The following is a 15,515-nucleotide window of genomic DNA, read 5'->3' as shown; positions in this document are numbered from 1 at the left end:
ACAATTTTTGTGATAAGCATTACTTTAATATAAAAGTTTGTTTCAAGCATAGGATTAAAAAAAGCTAACTCTGAATTTTTAATCTCTCAATTCTGACTTTATCCGCACAAAATTGTTAGTTTGTAACACAACTCCGGCTTTTTTCTTGCAATTCTGAGGAAAAAGGCACAACTGTTTGAAAATAACAAAATATCGCAATTACCATTTTATTTTTTATGCCAAAAAAACTGATTTGTGCAATGCAAACTCAAAATGAGTTAGAAAAAAGTTAGAATTAATTCAAAATAAGAGTCCTGGGGAAAAAAAGTCAGAATTGCAATATGTAAATGTGAAATTATGAGTTTTGCAATTGCGAGGAAAAAAGAAATAGTGACATAAAAAACAACAACCTGCAATTACTTTTTTTTTATATTTATCGCAAGGCCATATTTTAACTTGTCCCTAAATTAGTGCTATAAATAGTGTTTTACAGCTGAACACTACTGTATTAACTTAACGCTTTTAATCATAAAATCTCCATGGATTTCATGCTACACGTAATGTTCCTCATCTGCCTGCGTTACATTTTAGTGGGAAAACGACAAGTTTGTACATGAATGTTCCATTGTTACTATGGAACACTAATTTCCATGGTAACACAAGTGCTGGTTACTATGACCAGTAGTAGCATTCAAATTCAAAAAGAGTAAGAAGGATAAACAAGAAAGATGGCTGAGGATGAAACTGGATGTTGGATGACACACATACACACACAGACACACACAGAAAGGGTGCAAATTTTGTGCTATCAGAAGTACCTTGAGTTCATGTTTGCTCAAATCCAGGTCATCATATCTCAGAAGAGACATGAACGGCTGATTCATGAAATCAAGGAGCATTCCAATGACACACACATATTCACACACACTGTTGAAGTGTCTGTTCAGCGCAGACTCGAGAGAGAGAGAGAGACAGTTAGACAGGTAGGTGAGCGTTTCTAAGACATCTGTTGGCGGAGTGTGGGCGGTGCTTTCAGAAACAGCCAATCAGCGAGGAGAGAATCCCGCCGCTACACTGCTGCCCACCACCTGCGTCATGTCCCAGATCTACACACAGACCAATCAGATCATCAGAAGAGAGAAGACTTCAGCCATCAAACACAATCACAACAAATAAACTATCTTATTCTGCATACGTTTCATGCATAAAAGCAATATGCATAATTATTTATAATATGGATAACTTCATAATATGCATAACTTAATACATACTTCCCAGTATAGTCTATAACACACTAGCAGTAATTTTCCAGTATTATTTATAAACCATTATAGTATTTAATATTTTGAATTACCTTTATATAAATATAAACTTATTTTAGTTAGTTCTGAATATTAATATTTTATTTCACTATGATGCCTTACTAGCAGTGTCATTTAAGCATTATTTATATATTTTAATATTTATTAATATTTTGAATTCATTATATTTATTTTCAGTTTTCATTTAGTCTAAATCATAGTAATTTTGTTGTGCCTTTGTCATTTATTACTTTAATATTTTTATATAACTTTGATATAACATTTTCCATTTACGGTTTACTTTTAGTAATTTTAGTACTTTAGTTTTAAATGTATGTTTTCAGATTATATATAAAAAAAAAAATTATATATATATATATTTTTATAAATATAAATATTTTGAAAAAAAATATTTTAATTTGAGTAAAAAAATAATAATATTTCAATTCCCGAAAACACTGAAATCACCCATTTTATTGAAATCAATAATGTTTTCTTAAATATGGTAATATTTTAAATAAAACGTTTTTTTAATTTATTTATTTATTATGTAATTTTGTCAAAAATTATTTAAACTGGGAGTTAAAATACTGAAGTCAGGGAGGACACGTTAAAAATCAAAGCTGATATTATTTCGGTTTCTTTGGACACGGTGAAAATTTTAAAGTTAAGCGCACTGAATTGTGGGAAATGATGTTCCAAGCAGTGTGATCTGTTGATAAGAAGCATACAGTGTTGATACAGATACTGCATACTTCTAGTCACTAAAATACAAGAACAAAGAGATGAAGCATGAGTGTTTGACCTTAACAACTCGATCACTGCCACACGTGACCATCAGTCCTCGGCTCGGGTCCATGTCCATGTGAGCGATGTTGTGTTTCCCTTCATGAAACGCAGCCAGAGGAGTCCGACTGCAAAATGACAACACACCAGAATAAGTACAACTCACAGAATCAAACAGACAAACGAGAGAGAAAAAGATAACTCACTCTTCCTCTTTGATTGTGTCGTAGCAGTCGTCACACATGCGCACCTGAAACTCAAAGCCCATGACGGGGTACGTGGAGCGCTTAGAACTACACTTCCCACAAATCGCCTTCCCGCACTTCCTGCAGTGATGCTGGAGACAGGAAATGACATGGGCATAACATCACGGAGCACTGAGATGCTTCGTTAAAAGAATATCTCGCCCCAAATTTGACTGAAAATGTAATTCTAGCTGGAAACGCATTTGTTTCTTCATCAGATCAGATTTGGAGAAAGGTTGCATTGCATCACCTGCTCACAATTGGATCCGTTATTATGGATTCGTAATTTGACCAGAAGCATTTGTTTCAAGTTAAAACATCTTAGTAATGGATTTGTTTCTTACAAACACGCAGCGTTTGTCTTCTCCAGATGTTAACTGATGGACTGTGGATTACTGTGATGTTTTTATCAGCTGTTTGGACTCTCATTCTGACGGCACCCATTCACCGCAGAGCATCCATTGATTAGACACTGATGCAATGCTACATTTCTCAAAATTTGATGAAGATACAAACTTATCTACATCTTGGATGACCTGAGGGTGAGTAAATGTTCATTTCTGGGTGAACTATTGCTTTAAGGCAACTTGAAAAAAAGTGCAGATGCATAGGACCTAAAGAGGATCAAAATGTTTCTAAACATTTATGTCAGAGGGGGAGATACAGACTTGAATCTTCGTACCTGTCGGAGCCCCAGGGTCTTACTGTCCCACATCTGCTTTATATTCCAAAAAAACGGCTGTCTGCATTTCTGACAGGAATCACTGTCCAGCCACTGAGGAGCCTGAAAGAGAGCGTTACAGTACGGTCAAACTCTTTGGACATGGACTCGTTCAGTTATACCTTCTAATATTTAGTGAGTGTGTGCGTGTGTGTGTGTAAGTGTTCAGTACCTCTTCTCGTTTTGCCTCCATGTTCCACACTGTTATTCCTCCATCAGCAGAGCAGGACAGCAGCTGATGGGTCAGCGGCAGATACCACAGCGCCTGGACCTTCTCACTGAGACAGACAGACAGACAGACAGAAAGACTGAATGACCCAGACAACTGACTTCCTGTTTTCTATTTGAGTACATTTTTAAATGTAACGTATTTTTAAATGTAAAGTCTTCAGTGTCACATGATCTTCAGAAATCACTTTCTAAGATGCCGATTTACTGCATGAGAAACATTTCTGATTATTATCAGTGTGCTGCAAATGTTGTGCTGCTTCATATTTTTGTGTAAAATGTGATACATTTTATTTATGTGAATAATTCGATGAATAAAAACGTTCAAAAGAACAGCATTTTTTCTGGAATAGAAATATTTTGTAAATAAATGTCTTTACTGTCGTTCACTTTTGATCAAACTAATGCATCTTTGCTGAATAAAAGTATTAATTATTAAATGACCCCCAAATTTTGAATTTGAATAATCAAATGTCAGAATAATAATAATAATAATAATAATTAGAGACAGAAAAACAAACAATTTGCCTTTTTATACCTAAATTCGATGAAATACTAAAAGATGTCAGATTAAATAAAAAAAGTAGTCAGATTTGAGTTTAATATAAATTTTATAAATTTGTGCACTGAAAAGACTGAGAACGCAAGAAACCTTCGGCCAGCAATGAGTGCGCGGCCCTTACAAATACAAATACACTCGCTCAACGACCATTAATGAAACAGGGTGTCATGAAAATCGTTCACTTTCAGAATCTTCTTTATAAGAAATGGAACTGAAAATGGAAAATAGTTCTCAATCTTGGTTTCTATGCCATTTTACGGCCTGGTAGCACATGTGGCAGTGATTCATCGGGTTATTACTAGCGAGCATGCGTGTGTGTGTGTGTGTGTGTGTGTGTATTCTCACTTGTGTCCCTGCAGTAGTAATGAGCGTCCCTGTCTGCCACCAATGTCCCACATGATCACACTGTGGTCAGACGCTCCCGAAAACAGCCATCTCCGAACCGGATCCCAATATAATGCACTAACACTACCTACAGACAGACAGACAGACACACACAGACAGACACACACACACACACAGAGACAGACAGACAGACAGACAGACACACAGACAGACACACAGACAGACACACACACAGACAGACACACAGACAGACAGGCGCACACACACACACACACAGACAGACAGACAGACAGACAGACAGACACAGACACACACAAACACACAGACACACAGACAGACAGACAGAGACAGACAGACAGGCGCGCACACACACACACACACACACACAGACAGACAGACAGACAGACACACACACATACACACACAGAGACACACAGACAGACAGAGAGTGAGAAACAAACAGAAGGGTGTTAAAGGAAAAGCTCAGGTGTGAAAAGTTTATTTTCTTTCATAAAACTGTGAAGACAATCATACAAGAAACTCAGATACATGTGTATGTGTTGAGGAAAAGCAAGCTCTAGTTAAGACACAAAACTGGGTTTAATACTTCTGGATTTATACTAATACACACACACTATATATATATATATATATATATATATATAGCTTTACAGAAATGTAACTTTAATACCATAAAACATTAATAGAATTATTTATATCTTCATTTTAATATTTTACAAATGTCTCACCTGCATGTCCCTTCAGTGTGGTAATGACAGAACACGTCTGTTCATCCAGTTTCAGCAGAGTGATCTGTCCTGAATAATCTCCCACAAAGGCATGCTGGGTATCGTTATCATATCTACATGTGTAGTCAAGAAAGACAGTTTGAAACGCTAATTATTGGCAAGATTATTGGTATCGAATCTTTGAAAGAAATTCAGGATCTAGATATTGATGAGCAGAACTGTATATTCGCCATAACTGTCAGTTACACTACCTTTCAAGTTTGAAAGAAATAATCCTTCCATTCAGCAAAGAAATTGACAAAAAGTTTTTACGTTAAAAACATAAAATGTTCTTTTGATTCACCAAATAAGCCTGAAAAAAATCCATTGGTTTTCCTCAAAAATGTGAAGCAGCACAACTTTTTAAAAAGTTTTTAACATTAATACTAATCAGAAATCTGCATATCAGAATGATTTCTGAAGATCATGTGATGCTGAAGACCGAATGATGCGGAAAATTCAGCTGTGCATCAGAAATTATTTGCATTTTAAAATATATTCGTTTAGTAAACAACTATTTTAAATAGTAATAATTGGTGAACATCGATACATCATCTGTACCAAACACACTTTCAGCGTTAAGGGAGGTTATTTTCCATATAAGAGTATTACACTTTTGCACTGCTCCAAACAAAATGACATTACATTGTTACTTTTTAATTATATATATAGGAGACACATCACCTCCAGCACTGCACACTACCACTATAGAAACCACTGAGCTTCACAGAAAGCAAAAAAAGTGTTTAAAGACTTCTCAGAGAGAGACTGAAGTGAAGGATACTGTAAACAGGAAGCCCATGAGCCGAAGCTGTGGCGTCCCAGCATAGAGCCGCTCTGAGTGCTCATCCAGCTGACGCTTTTATCATGACCCGTGCTGATCAGCCACTGACTCTCCAGAGAGAAGATGAGGTCCGACACACGGTTCTGATGAGCTGCACACACACACACACACACATACACACACACACGATCAGGTTACAAAAGAACATACTGCATACTAGTTTTTCTTTTAAAAAGCACGTGAAACTTTACGCCATATGCATGATAAACAGTAGAGCGCTACACTGTTGTCACATGACCTCATTTGCATCAGGGTTACTGTCATTAATTATTTTAAACTATTCAAAAACATTTCTGTTTTGCCAACTAATTGAAATAGACTAAAGTTGAAGCACTAAAATACCCAACTGTAAATAAAACTAAACTGAACTACAGCTAAAACTTAAGCGAAAACAAATTACAACTAAATATTTAAAATGGTAACAATTTAAAATCAGGTCCCATTAGTTAACATCACTTAGTGAATTAACTAACAACGATTACTAATTTGAGGTAAAAATAAAAATACAACTGTACTGTTCATTGTTGGTTCATACTAGAGCAGGTCAAATAAATAATATGAAAATAAACTATTTTAATTTTAATAATGTATTAGTAAATGCTGACATTAATATTAATTAAGATTAATATGTTTTTATAAGTATATATAGTTTGCGTTAACTAATGTAAACATATTCCAAAGTGTAACTAAAAACGGCAAAAACAATTAAAAATGACAAAAGCACAAAACAAAATTCCCCTGAAGATATAAAAATAAAAGCAAATTTCTAAATTATTAATAAAAACTATAAGAGTATAGAAATAACACTAAAATAAATGATTTGCATGCATGCTTATAAACAAATTCAGTTATTGAGCATTTCAATTAAGGATTTTTTTTCACACTGGAAATAGAAGATCCAGTTGAGCACACTGCATTGTGGGATACAGTATGACACGAGCGTGCTCTGTTGTACGCACATTATGCAGATTAAGATTCAGCACACAAACACACACTTTTGTCCTCAAGCAGAGAGTTTTCTGCGTTGAGATGTTTGTGGGATGATGTCATTCTCTGATGATGTCACTGTGTGTGTTAACAGGGCAACAGTATAACTCTGTTATTTCAGAAAGAAACAACATACCCCCGTGCAATCCACAATGATAAGTAATTCATACACGAAGTAAACTGCAATATTTTACAGTTATAAGCCATAATTCAGTCTCTCTCTCTCAAACACACTTTCCTGGCATTGTCCAGATTTTTCCAGACACATTTTCCAGATCTGCTCTGACTCATCCACTCATAATCATCATCTTGTGTGTGAGTGTGTGACCAGTGAGAGCTCACATTGGACTCTGAGCCCCAGGGCATGCTGGGAAAGAACAAATGATGATCGGGTGGGGCCAATGTAAGTAGAGTAGCATGTGTGTGTTTCTCTCTCAAGGAGAGAGAGAGAGAGAGAGAGAGAGAGAGTGCACATGTGTCATATAAACACACTTCAGCGCTCTGCTGGAAGGGAAATCTTGCCCATCGTCTAAAGTGTGTGTTAGTACACTAATGGAAATGAGGTCTAGATCACTTCCCACAAGCCTCTGGTTTTACCTGGGTATGTTTTGACGTGGTTCATTTTGTTGAAGTCTTCTGAGATGAGGAACTCCTGTGAAAGACAGAAACAAAGACCATTACAGAAAACTGACACAATGATCCACTGATGGCCACAAACTCAGAGGAATTTCATCTTTTCATGAAACACAAAATGAGACGGTGTGCAGAGTGTCCCAAAAATGACAATAACTAAAAATATCACCATTTATGCACTATATTTCAAGTCTCCTGAGTACTTTTGTTTTGTATTGTCTACAATGATTATACACTGTTCAAAAGTTTAGAGTTTTTTTTAAAGAAATAAATACTTTTATTAAGCAAGAATGCTTTACATTAATCATAAGTGATGGTAAAGAACTTTATATTCATCAAACAATTAAAAAATAATAATAATGAATCCGTTTCAGAAATGTTTCTCTAGCAGCAAATCAGCAATCAGAATGATTTCTGAAGATCATGTGACACTGAAGACTGGAGGAATGATGCTGAAAATTCAGCTGCGCATCACAGGAATAAATTACATTTTACAATATATTCACATATAAAACACCAATTCTAAATCGTAAAAATTTTCTGTATTTTTGATTAAAACATGCATGTAAAAAGAGCAGCATGAACATTTTGCTAAGCATCTCATTTTGTACTCCACAGAAAAAATGTTTCATTTTAAAGTTTAATGTATATACACATACATGTACATATATAGATTTATAGATAGGTAGATATTTATGGATGGATTGATGGATGGACGGCTAGATGGATAGATAGATAGATATAAGCACAGCTGCCCTGACTGACAAGCATATGAAGAGACAAGAGACAAAACATTTGAGATTTGGAAAGACTTTGGCCCTCAGGGGGGTGATACAGTGACACTCACCACAACAGCCCCATTGTCCTGGCCTATGAAGATCCGCCTGCTCTCATGATGATATGACATACAGGAGCACGGAGCTGGACACGAACACAAAGACTTTCATTGAAATAATGCTCAAAAAACAAACAAAAAAATTTAATACCACTTATTAAAAAAATATATATATATTTATTTTATTTTTTTATCTAATATATATATTTTATTTATTTATAATATATATTTATTAGATAAAAATAATAATAATGAATTATTTTATATTATATAAATACCAGTTTCCGAACAATTTTCCACAACACTCCTAATTTTCTCAATTGATTTCTCTCAAACACAGCTAAAGCTGGAATCTGACATGACTGCTGCTCAAACAAAAAGAGCAATGACATATTAAAAACGTACACACTTACTGATGATACTGGGGAATATATAACAGAGTTACCATACAGAGAACATACCACTGTAGGTGAACCAAAGACTGTAGAATAATCATGACGTGTCACTCGTATAGTTTTGAATTGGAGAAAAATGCAATGCTCAATATAGCCGCTCTATAAAACGAAGCACCACCTTCTGAGTAAAAGAGCCAATCGCTAATCAGTAAAGTCACTGTGTCACTGCAGCTGCCGTCAGAAGTCCTGGTTGCTATAGAAACAATCATGCACACTGCCTGTATAGCCTTAAAAATAAGCCTTTTTCAGTGCTATTTGAGCAAAATCTACATTAATGAGACAGCTGTTGTCAGATTTCACTGGTGATTTACCCGAGAGGAGTTTTTAAAGATGCCACTGAGTGACATGACTTAAAGGGACTGTGATGTGAACACAAATTATTTTTTAATTTGTTAATTTACTTGTAACTGATGATGTTCACTATGCCATTCACGTCAAACCTGGTCTCGATATATTGGAGACGTAAAAGTTAGCGATTTTCATTGTTTGGGTGATACTTACAGGACACAGTGTGATAGATACTGGGCCAGTACTGTCCACTGTCCCGCTTCAGCCAAACTCGAATCGTCCTGAAAGAAACAAAAACAACGAGAAATACAACATGAGAATCAATCAATATATATATATATGAGTGTGTGTGTGTGTGTGTGTGTATAATATATATATATATATATATAGAGAGAGAGAGAGAGAGAGATATACACACACATACAATTTAAATGTAAAATATTATTTGTAATATATAGAATTTAATAATAATATAAATTATAATATTATAAAATATCACAACATAAAATAATGTTATATAAGAACACAAATAAAAAATATATATAATTAATATAATAATATAAAAAACTAACAAAAACTACCCTCTAAAGTGTTATGGTCATAAACAGAAATACATGTCTCCCCAGAGTTTTTTTAATTAAATGTAAAATATATGAAAAATATATATATATATATATATATATATATATATATATATATATATATATATAAAAATTCAAATAAAAAAAAGCTAACATCGTAACCCTCTGAAGTGTGAAGGTCATGCACAGAAACACACACGTGTTCCAAGAGCAGCTGAAATATCAGTTCCGGATAAAATCTCAAGAGTATCATATTTTGCAAAGTTTGTGCATCTGCTCTCATGTGGCAAACATTTAAAGGAATAGTTCACCCAAAAAATGAAAATGTGATGTTTATCTGCTTTAACTCAGGACACCAAAAATGTAGGTGACTTTGTTTCTTCAGAAGAAAACAAACAGAGATTTTTAACTCAAAGCGTTGCAGTATCACAGAATCACGGCTAAAATATAAAAATAATAATAAATATAGCTGCAAGCAGCAATTTTGGGGCCAAGCACTCCAACGGCAAATGTAGGAGCTAAGCATGGCATGGAGAATCACACGAAGTGCAAAAATGAGCAATTAAACCAATTTTAGGATGATTGTAATTGAAATGGCTGAAAAATCATAAAGACAACCACTAGTTATAAGATTAAATGGCCTATCACTTTTGACCAACAGGTGGTGCTGTAATCAAATCAATTTGGTGTACTCTGTGTGACTTTTCAATGACACACACAAAGTTTGGTGTTAATATGCCAAAGCATTCCAGAGATACAGCCTCAAGTGTCATTTTGTCAGTGTGCCTCAACTTCGTCGCTTTGTTATGCGAAAACGGTTATGTCTATCAACACAAAATCCATAACTTTGTGTTAACATAGTCTGAAGATCATCTGATTCGAATTTGGTGAAAATCAGACCTACGGTTGATGAGGAGTTCGAAAAAGTAGGTTTTCAACATAAATCAAAATGGCGGACCGGAAGTTAAGCTTACTCTGGCAGATTTAGTATCTATGTTATCGGCATAAGCCAGGGAATATTTTGAGCCCAGTTTCATTCAAATAGGCTAATGCAATAAAAAGTTATTAGCATTTTTTAAAGTGTAATTATTCATGGTTAATTAATGGTTTATTACTCTTGACCAATAGGTGGCGCTGTTACCAAATTGATGTGGCATTGTCAGTGTGATGTGTTGATGACACATATAAAGTTTGGTGCAAATATGTCAAAGCTTTGTGGAGATACAGCCTCAAATGCATTTTGGCACCTTTCAAGCAAATTCGTTGATGCGCTAAATGAGAACCGTTTCGTATATCGATACGAAATCCATAACTTTTTGCCAGCATGGTCTGAAGATGATCCACGTCAAATTTGGTGAAAATCGGACTAACGGTCTAGGAGGAGTTCGAAAAAGTAGGTTTTCAACATTAATCAAAATGGCGGACAGGAAGTATGGCCAATTTTCGCAGAATTGGTATCAATGCTCTCGGCATCACCCACAGAATATATGTAGACCATTTTCATTTCAATAGTCTAATGTATTCAAAAGTTATTAGCATTTTTGTGATATTTCATTATAACTCTTGACCACAAGGTGGCGCTGCCTCCAAGTTTTTTGAGTACCTTCAGGGCATGGGGCCGAAGATTTTTGTAATATTTTCGTAATGATACGATAATGCGTTAAAAAAATACAGCATTTTGAAACATAATTCAAAATGGCCGACGCCTAAAATGGCCGACACGGGAAAATTTTATATAATTTGACTCAACATGACTCACTGAATCTAAAGAGACCAGTTGTGTGATTTTTGGCCAAACCATTCAGAAGTTATAAGCCAAAATATGCATTTTTCATATCTCCTGAACACTAGGTGGCGCTGTTTCGAAACACTGCAGGTAGTCTCAGGTCATGCTTATTATAACACACACCAAGTTTGGTCTCAATATGCCAAACCGTTGCCGAGATATAGCCTCACGTGTATTTTTGCGTGCTTTTCATCATATTTTTTTACGCGTTATTCGAGAACGGTTGGACGAATCAACTTGAATTCCATAACTTTTTGCCAGCATGGTCTGAAGATGATCTGAGCCAATTTTCGTGAAAATTGGACTAACTGCCTAGGACGAGTTCGAAAAAGTAGGTATTTCGAAAAATTGAAAATAGCGAAAAAACTGAACCTTGCGATTTTTGAATTTTGGGGTTCATTCGACTTGGCATGAGCCAAGGATTCAGAGGAAAAAAGAATTAAAATTTTCTGGCTTACGGTTAAAAAGTTATTAACAAAATAAAAGTGAAATTTTGGACAGTTGGTGGCGCTAGAGGGAATGTCTTAGACACACCAGAATTGGTGTACTTAATGTTGGCACTGTCCTCTATCAGAATGTCAATCCAAAACAACTTTCCCGCAATCGGTTCTATGGGCTGCCATAGACCCCCAGTCGGAAGAATAATAATAATAATAAGAACGCCAACAAAAACAATAGGGTCCTACGCACCTTCGGTGCTTGGCCCCTAAATATAGCTGCAAGCAGCAATAACGGGGCCAAGCACTACAGAAGCAAGCTTCAGACGAACTGCAGGAATGAGTAATTAATACAGTTTTAAGATTATTTTAGGCAAAATGGCTTGAAAACAATAAACACAACAACTAGTAATACGATTCATTGGCTTATCACGTGTAACCAATAGGTGGCGCTGTTACCAAATTAGTTTGGAATGGTCAGTGTGAGGTGACGATGACACATACAAAGTTTGGTGCAAATATGTCAAAGCTTTGCAGAGATACAGCCTCAAATGCATTTTGGAACCCTTCCAGCAGATTCGTTGATGCGCTAAATGAGAACCGTTTCGTATATCGACACGAAATCCATAACATTTTGCCAGCATGGTCTGAAGATGATCCACGTCAAATTTGGTGAAAGTCTGACTAACGGTCTAGGAGGAGTTCGAAAAAGTAGGTTTTCAACATTAATCAAAATGGCCGACAGGAAGTTCAGCCAAATAAGGAAAACTTGGTATCTATGTTCTCGGCCTGACCCAAGGAATCTATTAAGATCAGCGTCATGTCAATAGCCAGATCTTTTCAAAAGTTATTAGCCTTTATGTAAATTGAGTTATAACTTGACCACTAGGTGGCACTGTTTCAAAATATTTTGAGTACCTTCAGGGGATGTTGTTGTTGGCACATTCTGAGTTTCGTAATATTACACAAATGCATTTGTTTAGTATAGCATTTTATTTCACAAAACTGTATTGAAGTCAATGGGAATTTCATGTTTTGTTCTATTATAGCGCCACCAAGAGGCTCAGTCCAACCATTTGTTTTATGTGTCCTCAGAGTGAGCCCATACATATGTGTGTCAATTTTGGTGAAAATATCTCAATTCACTTCAGAGTTATAGACATTTATATGAAAAAGCATGTAAAAAATGACTGACTCTTGACTTTGATTGAATATTACTACCCCTTACTATCAATATTTTGGCATTTGGGCATTGGCGTATAGCTATCGACCTATGTTTCCGAACTTCTGATGGTGGTTTCGTCTCGATCAGACAAGCGGTTTCGAAGATATAGCCAAATGTTTTTTAAGCGCTAAATCACAACGCTACACAAACCGTAAGGCAAAACCTAGCATGTTTGGTATCGTAGGACTCGGTAAGGTTTCAGGAGTCCAATTTAATGAGTCTGGTGAAAATAAGTCGACCACACCCAAAGTTATAAGCATTTAAAAAAAGAAGATCACCACTAGGTGGCGCTGTTTTGAAACTTCTCACGCTCCTTCAGTACATTGTGCTGATGACCCATACCAAGTTTCGTAACAATCCGTTGATGCGTTCTTAAAATACAGCATTTTAGCACAAAATTCAAAATGGCCGACAGTCAAAATGGCCAAAATGGTAAAATTGGATATCAGTCGACTTGGCATGTAGCCCTGAATCTAACAAGACAAATGTTATGATTTTTGGACAAACTGTTCAGAAGTTATAAGCAAAAATAGCAATTTTTCATATCTCTGGACCAGTAGGTGGCGCTGCGCCGAAACAAAGCATGTAGCCTCAGGTCATGCTTGTTATGACATGTACCAAGTTTGGTCTGAATAGAATAAATCGTTGCATAGATACAGCCTTACGACTGTTTTTGCAAGCGTTATGTAAAATTTGTTTGAGCGTTTATCGAAAACGGTTTGACGAATCAATTTGATTTGCATAACTTTTGGTCAGCACTGACTGAAGATGATCTGGTTCAATTTTCGTGTGAATCGGACAAACCGTCTAGGACGAGTTCGAAAAAGTAGGTTTTTCAAAAAATTCAAAATGGCGGCCACATTTCTATGACGGAAAATGATTTGCTAGGGTGCAATCGAATCGGCATGTGCTCAGAAATCAGATGAAAAAAGAATTTTGATGATTGGCCTTACGGTCAAAAAGTTATTAACAAAATTAAAGTGAAATTTTGGACAGTTGGTGGCGCTAGAGGGAATGTCTTAGACACACCAAAATTGGTGTACTTAATGTTGGCACTGTCCTCTATAAGAATGTCAAACCATTACAACTTTCCCGCATTCGGTTCTATGGGCTGCCATAGACCCCCAGTCGGAAGAATAATAATAATAATAATAATAATAATAAGAACGCCAACAAAAACAAGAGGGTCCTACGCACCTTCGGTGCTTGGCCCCTAATAATAATGAAACCCTGTGGCTTGTGACGATACATTGACGTTTAAAGACACAAAACGATCGGTCTTGAACGCACCCAGGAGATTTCTAACAGTTCGGATATTGCTTGAATCAGAGGCAAAAAACTCTATAAATACTGTTCAGTTTCTTGCACAGACTGATCGTTTTGTGTCTTTACACATCAGTGTATCATCACAAGCCACAGGGTTTAATGTGGATTGTTTGTGTATGTTTTTATTTTATTGTGTATTTTAGCTGTGATTCCCACCCACTTACATTATAAGACTGATAGACTGCAACGGTTGGAGTTAAAAAATCTTGGTCTGTGTTCTACTTAAGAAACAATCACCTACATCTTTTATGTCCTGGGGGTAAAGCAGATAAGCATCACACTTTCAGTTTTGGGAGAACTATTCCTTTAAGTAATCAGCACATATGCATTTCCAGTGGTTTAGTCTTGTCCAGACCCATTAAAAACACCTCTGCTCCTGCCAAAACCAGACCGTTTATAAAGTAAACAACATTTAAATAACAAAAAAAAAAACATGTCTATAGTTAAACGGCTTTAACCCGCCTAAGGTGCTTTGCTGGACTTTTAAGTTGGTCTCCCAGCTATGTGAATGTCACATAACACCATTAAAAAGACCATTCAGCAAGTTTCAGTTACATTCCCAAGCAGGTTTCCTCATAAAAAACCATGCGAGCAACAAAGAACTGCTCCAGATAAAAATCTAAAAGACACAATATCTTTGTAAACAAGAAAACACATCCAGTTTACTATGACAACTACCTTTTATGCCAAAACATACCATAGTTACTACAGCTTCTGTAAAACATGAAAATCTGTGAATGGGATCTCCTTCAAATACTGTACAATCAGACATTTGAAATGTATTTCTGATGATAACCCGGTTAATATCAAGCTACCACAACAATAACTATAATAATACCTAATTGTAATAAATAATATATAGCTCTGATTGCACACGTGCATCACGGAAGTCTGCATTTACATTTGCTAGACGTCTATAGTTTCCTTTCAGATGTCAAATAGACGTTTAGAAGATGTCTTTAAGATGTTAATGATGTAGAACGAATGTAAAGCTGACGTCTTACCTGGCATACCTGTGCTATTTGGGGAGCATTTTGGCCTGTTAACTTGCACACGTACATATGTTAAAGATCTGGAAAGCATCTGCTGTGTTCTAAAATCTGACAGACGTCTCCAAGACGTCAGTTTTACCCTCATTCTAAATCATAAACATCTTAAAGACA

At 35.8% G+C, this 15,515-nt stretch overlaps 2 protein-coding genes across 2 annotated transcripts in view; both read right to left on the bottom strand.

The window, feature by feature from the left end:
• Positions 1 to 545: 545 nt before the first annotated feature.
• LOC113058782 (WD repeat and FYVE domain-containing protein 1-like) overlaps positions 546 to 15,515 on the bottom strand; it is a 15,629-nt gene continuing 659 nt past the window's right edge. Inside the window, exons 2-12 of the mRNA XM_026226985.1 lie at positions 9,211 to 9,278; positions 8,267 to 8,340; positions 7,384 to 7,438; positions 5,740 to 5,890; positions 4,917 to 5,029; positions 4,168 to 4,294; positions 3,205 to 3,310; positions 2,994 to 3,095; positions 2,273 to 2,403; positions 2,086 to 2,194; positions 546 to 1,085 (exon numbers count right to left, since the gene is read on the bottom strand). Of these exons, the coding sequence (XP_026082770.1) occupies positions 1,026 to 1,085; positions 2,086 to 2,194; positions 2,273 to 2,403; positions 2,994 to 3,095; positions 3,205 to 3,310; positions 4,168 to 4,294; positions 4,917 to 5,029; positions 5,740 to 5,890; positions 7,384 to 7,438; positions 8,267 to 8,340; positions 9,211 to 9,278 (1,096 nt within the window). The 3' untranslated portion in view covers positions 546 to 1,025. The remainder of the gene's footprint in view (positions 1,086 to 2,085; positions 2,195 to 2,272; positions 2,404 to 2,993; positions 3,096 to 3,204; positions 3,311 to 4,167; positions 4,295 to 4,916; positions 5,030 to 5,739; positions 5,891 to 7,383; positions 7,439 to 8,266; positions 8,341 to 9,210; positions 9,279 to 15,515) is intronic.
• Positions 4,139 to 15,515, bottom strand: part of LOC113058783 (glia-derived nexin-like) — a 23,955-nt gene continuing 12,578 nt past the window's right edge. Inside the window, exon 10 of the mRNA XM_026226986.1 lies at positions 4,139 to 4,157. The gene's annotated coding sequence lies outside the window, so the exon portion shown is untranslated. The remainder of the gene's footprint in view (positions 4,158 to 15,515) is intronic.

Source organism: Carassius auratus, chromosome 40, assembly GCF_003368295.1.
Source record: "Carassius auratus strain Wakin chromosome 40, ASM336829v1, whole genome shotgun sequence".
In the NCBI taxonomy this organism is placed as follows: Eukaryota; Metazoa; Chordata; class Actinopteri; order Cypriniformes; family Cyprinidae; genus Carassius; species Carassius auratus.
This window is presented reverse-complemented; position numbering and strand designations above follow the sequence as displayed.